Raw genomic sequence first — 6969 nt, forward strand, 5'->3', positions numbered from 1 at the left:
ATGGTAAGTATCAAAGTTATGAAATCATATAGACTAGTGATAGAATGAGAAATATAATGTGTGGCCATTTTGTAAAATCAGTTGCTGATTTCACTGCTGAATAAATTTTATATTACAAATAGTACTGATTTGTCACCGTATTTTTTGGATGTTCGTAATTTTTACATTTAAGCTTTTTTGATTATTTTGAGAAATCTTTATCATAATGACTATTTCAACTGTTATGTTTTTAGGTGAAACATCTGAAACTAAATCAAGCTGCTCTCAACATCCTTTGACAAGAAGAGGTTAAATCATCCCAATCTCAAGCACAACGAAAGGAACCTCTTCACCGGATCAAAATATTGAACACTGTCATTGATAAACCACCTGAACAAAGTTAATCTCTCCAATGAAACCAAACGGAATCAGCGAACAGATACACAGTACAATTACACCCATCTACCAATGATTTGACATATTTCCTGTACAGTAACCCCACTTTGATGATTTATGAATTTAAGTTTATTTATTACCCATTCATTATTTGAAAAAACTGTACAATTCTATTAGCTCTAGGTTGTAAATGTACATACGGAGGTTGTGGAGAGAACGGGTTGCTCTGTACTGTGGCTGATGTCTGAGAGAAAGTGTAAAAACCTTTCTCGTTTTGCCTGTTTAAATACAACATTGACATACGTTTAAAAATCTTATTATTAACTGTTCATGCAAATGTATTTAAATATGTTCTTGTAGTTTCTCTACTATTTATGTGGATAATTAAAGTCTATAAGATGAAAAAGACTGACAATTCTTTATAAATTTTTAAAAAAAACATTGAGTGGCACTATTTTATTAGAAGTCACAAACTTGTTCACAATACGATTTAATATAATTTCAAACTAAAGTAAGAAAATTAGATATATGAAACATTTATATTTATGTATTTGGCAGACACTTTAAGATTTTTTTTTTTTTTTTTGGTAATATTTATCAGGGTGTTTCATGGGAATCAAACCTACATGACTACTGAATAGGCTACTGTATATGTTTTGTCTAGAAACAAAATACTGCTATAATATATGGAATACTTGTTCTTGTACATCAGCAAACAAATAAAAATGGGTTGCTCTCCATAATAAGATACAAATAAATATCTACAATGTGTCGATTCAGCCATAGAAATACAGAGAGCACATGATTCAGTTGTTTGGCGTACACGGTACATTGCTACATTTAGAACAGCATACATATAGTTAAATTAGTATGTCTTTTCAAGAAAAAAACATAGCGGCGTAGCGGCGCGTTTGTGACGTAACTATGCGCGACGCAAGTTCTTTAACGTCAGCACAATAGTGCCAACATGGCGTTCACATTGTACGCACTGATTCAAACAGCGATATTATTCACAAATGCTATCGCAGTTCTGCACGAAGAGAGGTTTCTCAGTAAAAGTAAGTTTTTATTAATGTATTTCATTCTAAAATGTGACGATAGATTTGTTCTGTCTTGTAAATATTTGCGTGTATTGTCATTGGTTTGCTAGCCTAGACTTTACGTCTCCAAAACGTCCAGTAAACTATAGAAATATGAAAATGTTAAAATAAATTATCCTGTTATTTTTTGATATCACCTGAATGACTTCAAATCTGTAAAAGTCAGCTGGTTGTTTGTCATTGTTTGAAGAATCTATTCTACGTCAGTTCAACAGTGTCCTAATGTAACGTAAATGTGCCTAACGTTACATGAATCGCTTAACTAATATATTTGGAAAAAAAAAAAAAAAAAACGTTTTGAAATGGATCAGCACCCCATGACATTTGTAGATTTTTTTTGTAGACCAGGATGTGCAGAGCTATTTAGCATTTTTCGAGTACTACATTTTCCCCATACTTCCAAATGTTATTTCATGATGTCAGTAACTTACTTTTATTCTGAAACACTAAAACATTTCAAAATACTAATGATTACTATTAAGGCTGGACACATTTCACGATTCGGTTCCGATTTCGAATCAAATCGATTCGATAATCAAACTGATTCTCTTGTTTATTGAAGTCGAACCGGCACTGGATTTTGAAAAACAAAGACTATAGAAGGAAAGGAAATGGAAATGTATTTGCAAATAGGTGAACGAAGAAAATCCCAGTAAGAAAGAATATAAAAATCATAGAGTTTAAGAGCTTTTACAGTACGGGACATTTCAGCAGTAAAGACTTTAAATCTAGTCAAAGTTTTGAGAAATGTGTTCTTGTGAATAAAAAATGTACAATGCATAACAAAAATAAATGATCAATAAGTTCAACAGCGTAGTTTAGTTATCTTTCAGCAAAACATTTGAAATCAGATTTTATATATATATAAAAAAGATTTCTTCTAAAGAAATAAAAAAGTAAATCTTCCAAAGGAAATGTTTCTTCCATCTTTCTGAATACATGTGAATTGGAAATGTTAACAAAAGTAGCAATGTGGGAGGGAGGTAGTTGGATAGACATTTTGTAGAATATTCAATTGCACTTGTATTATTTAGTTCGAGATGCAATATTTTTCAGGGAATTTCCATGCTCTTTTTCCCATGAATACTCATAAAATTAAAATTTGAGGATGTGTAAACTATATAATATAGTAAACCTCAACCCTTGTTTAGAAATATATACAAACAATTGCAAATGCATATGTAGTCATTATAGCATGATATACATTACCACAGATGACTATGTAACTAGCAAATATATTTTTACAGTTGGTTGGGGGGCAGAGCAAAGTATTGGAGGATTTGGAGATGAACCTGGGATTAAAGCACAGCTTCTGAACCTTATTCGTTCCGTCAGGACTGTCATGAGAGGTATGTATATTGGAAGAGTGTCAGTACTCATGTCTCTAGATCATGGAGTGTCTATTACCATCAAGAATCATTAATAGAGATACTATTTTATCTGTAATTATTTTAAGCCTTGCATCTTAAAGTTGGCATGAAACTGATGTTGCGATAGTCTTTTCTTCCCTATTGTGATGTATATCCAAGTAAAAATGGCTTCTCTACAAGAAAAATGGTAGGGTGGGGCTTGATTGTGTCCATGGGGAATCGATTGGATCTTTGTGGTTAGCTATTAGTCAATCTCAGGTGATTGATAGATAGGTTGTCCCGCCCTCGTGCCGGTGGGGGTTGAGAATTGTGACTAACTTGACCATAACTGGAAAATTACTTGACTTGTTTTTGACTTGGAATCCAATGACTTGAGACTTGACTCGAACACTCTGACTCGACAATGACTTTATAACAACTAAAGTAATTAAATAGTTTTTTTTTTTAAATAAGTCATCACAACATCAATTGCTAAACAAAATTTAAAAGGTTAGTTCAACCAAAACAATGTCACCGAACCTCTCAAGATCCAGAAAGGTCCTATTAATATTATGAAGCGACAAGAATACTTTTTGTGTGCCAAAAAAACAAAATAACGACTTTTCAACAATATCTAGTGATGGGCAATTTCAAAACACTGCTTCGAAGCTTAATGAATCTTTTGTTTCGAATCAGCGGTTTGGAGCACCAAAGTCACTTGATTTCAGCAGTTTGATACGCGATCCGAACCACTGATTCGAAACAAAAGATTTGTGAATATTAAAGGGTTAGTTCACCCAAAAATGAAAATTGTCATTAATGACTCACCCTCATGTCGTTCAAACCCGTAAGACCTCCGTTCATCTTCAGAACACAGTTTATGATATTTTAGATTTAGTCCGAGAGCTTTCTGTCCCTCCATTGAAAATGTATGTACGGTATACTGTCCATGTCCAGAAAGGTAATAAAAACATCATCAAAGTAGTTCATGTGACATCAGTGGGTTAGTTAGAAGTTTTTGAAGCATTGAAAATACATTTTGGTCCAAAAATAACAAAAAAAACTACGACTTTATTCAGCATTGTATTTTCTTCCGGAATCCTTTCCATTGAATTGATTCCATTGAATCCTTTCATCTGTCGGCATTGGTAATGCACTTTTACGTCGCCATGGTTGTTTTTGGCGATTAGGACATCCGCGACAATTTGAAGCATCGAAAATATATTTTGGTCCAAAAATAACAAAAACTACACTTTATTCAGCATTGTCTTCTCTTCCGGGTCTGTTGTCAATTCGCATTCTTCTTTAACCGCCTGTTTTACAGCGGTTGGCATCCAGCTTATTGGTGCATTACCACCCCCTTCTGCTCCGGAGTGTAGTTCATGACTCCGCAGTGACGCTGCTGACATGTTTATCTGGTGCACCAGAGCTTTGTTTACAGTCTGAGGGAGACACACGCTGTATTCAAGCTATTCTATATTGTTTGTATTTTGGTATTGCTACATTTTTTAAAATGGTGCATAAGTGTGCATGTCACGGATGTCCTAATAACCAAAAACAACCATGGCGACGTAAAAGTGCATTACCAGCACCAACAGATGAAAGGATTCAATGGAATCAATTCAGTGGAAAGGATTCCGGAAGAGAACATGACATGAGGGTGAGTCATTAATGACATAATTTTCATTTTTGGGTGAACTAACCCTTTAATGATTAATCTCATGTTTTGTAATTAACATGATGGCAAATTTAAAATTCGCTGACATTCGCCACTATTTCTTTGAAATCATAGTACGTTAATGCTCAATATTTTGCTCTTTCTAATGATGGAAAACACTACATACACTAAACTGTTAATGATATCAGTGTTTAATCAATGTTTCTCTTGAAGCAGGGTTGGAAATTATCAGGGGTATTGGGACAAAATGGCACCAGAATTGATAAAATGCACTCGAAATTCAAGACATGGTGGCAAAAATGGCCCTAGTATGAGTTATTTTTTTATATCTATAGCATATGATATTAAGTAATATTTACAAAATATCAGCACAATTGCAAATTCATACTACTCTGTTCACATACTGTTTTTCTCCACCTACTATATAGTATTGAAGTAGGCATATTCGGATGCAAGGCCAGTCACTTGCTTAATTCCAGAATAAATCAGATGTTTTGAACGAATCAGTTGAATGAATGTTTGAGATCCTACCCTCCCTTAAGATCGTCTCCAAAGCCACGCCTCCTCTAAAACATAAACGCGTACAGCCAGAGCAGAGTCTGCAAAGCATCACGAGAGACGCCTTTAAATTATGTCTCAAAGCAGATAACACTACAATAATAATGAATGCTAACAAGTTACAGAGCTCGGCCTTGTACCACCTTACTGCTGCAGATTAATTTCAGCATTGATAATGTTGCCAGAGAAACACATAAATCTGAGTCTGAGGACGTAAACAGCTCCGGGTAGAAAGTCACGGGTTACCATTGCTTAATTATGGTAATTACGACATTGCGTGAACACAACATAAGCTCGTTGTTTTGGTTCTGGAGGAACTGTAAAAGGCAGCTGCTGTTTGTTTGTGGCGCTCTGTGACTGTCTGTACAAGCAGGGTGCGTGGAGGTATGGAAATGCATATATTGACAGGCAGGAAGGACATCCTGATATTGCCTTTGGACCAAATGCAAATGATTGGATGAATGTTTTTGGTTTAGTTATTATAATAATTCAAAATTCTAATAATTATACATGTGTATTATAATAAATGATTATTTAATATTATGGTATAAATATATAATTAAGAAAGTTAATTTCTGAGGGGAAAAAAAAATAAGGTTATGGCTAATATAAACTCTATTGGTTTCTGTTTGGTATTGTGACTGGACTTGATCCTTAAGTGGACTTGACTTGCTTGAGGTGAGACACTGACTCGACTTGACTTGCTTGGTTTGTGTGCATTGTGACTTGAGACTCACTTGAGACATGAACATGTGTGACATTCTCCCACCTCTGTAAACACCATCAGAGAAGAGAAGAGATGACGCTGCAAGAGGGAAGGAAAGTTATTTTGATTAAAGATTGACGGCACATGAATTAAAAAAAAAAAGAAGAAAAAAGTATGTGCATGGATAAATCATTTATAAAAAAAGAATATTGCAATATTCCATTAAAAAAAAAATATATATATATATTTTTTTTTTTAAATCATGGTGACTTTAATCATGATTCCGAAGAGAAAAAAAAAATAGGTCAAAGTCCATATATTGTTCCTGTGTCTTTATGTAATGTCTTCTGCATGTGTACCAGACGTTGTTCAATATTAACTTGTTTTCTCTTGCCGTTCCACAGTACCTTTGATAGCAGTGAATTCAGTGTGTATCGTCTTACTATTACTGTTTGGATGAAGAAAGAATGGATTGCGGCAGATCAAGATCTAATGTGGAACACAGTGAATGTGGGAAAGGAAAATGGACTGTTTTTGTATCTGTGGTTCTAAATGTTGCTCTCCAATGTCTGAAAATTGTATCCTGAATGAATTACTGTAAGTACCCTGGTAGTTTTATATGACAAAAATATCCGTAAACATTTTTCTTTTCATGTTTTGTAACTTTATGGAAGCCCCTGTCTCTCCCTTTGTACATGCTGTTTTTGTCACATTCAAGATATAGTAAAGTGTCAGTTCCTCAAGCATCAATGTATTTCTTAGAACAAGCAACAATGGAAGCAACCAGGTTTGCTAAAGCCATACCATCTCTTGACATCTGAAATGTTTTTTTTCTCTTTCTCAAATGTAAGGTTCCCTAAAGCTAAACGTCTCTTGGTTTCAAAGACGGCTTGGAAAGTAAAAGTTGGGTTTAATATATATAAAGGCATAAGGGTAAAGTCTCTGAGTTTTAATAAAGATGTGCTGACTGTGCTGAAAGTGTTGTGTAGTTATCAAGCTTTAAGATACAACACACGTGGTCTAAAGGGTTTGACACGTTTGACCAAAGTAGCCTCTGTCCTTATAAGCCAGTCATTTAACATTAATTATTATTTTCAGGTTTTAATAAAGTGATTTTGTCTCTTCATCTGTCAGTGTATGTGGGAAACTCATTTTTTGTTTGTACAAAGTGCACTATACCTGTAATGATTTTGTCATCCAAGA

At 34.2% G+C, this 6969-nt stretch overlaps 1 protein-coding gene across 1 annotated transcript; it reads left to right on the forward strand.

Annotated features, from left to right (window-relative positions):
- The first annotated feature begins 1292 nt into the window (after positions 1 to 1292).
- Positions 1293 to 6892, forward strand: ier3ip1 (immediate early response 3 interacting protein 1). Its single transcript, XM_067398320.1, has 3 exons — positions 1293 to 1433; positions 2723 to 2824; positions 6171 to 6892. Exons 1-3 carry the CDS (start codon positions 1343 to 1345, stop codon positions 6224 to 6226), a joined length of 249 nt encoding a protein of 82 aa, XP_067254421.1. The 5' UTR covers positions 1293 to 1342; the 3' UTR covers positions 6227 to 6892.
- Positions 6893 to 6969: the final 77 nt, after the last annotated feature.

This window comes from Chanodichthys erythropterus, chromosome 10, assembly GCF_024489055.1.
Source record: "Chanodichthys erythropterus isolate Z2021 chromosome 10, ASM2448905v1, whole genome shotgun sequence".
Classification (NCBI taxonomy): Eukaryota; Metazoa; Chordata; class Actinopteri; order Cypriniformes; family Xenocyprididae; genus Chanodichthys; species Chanodichthys erythropterus.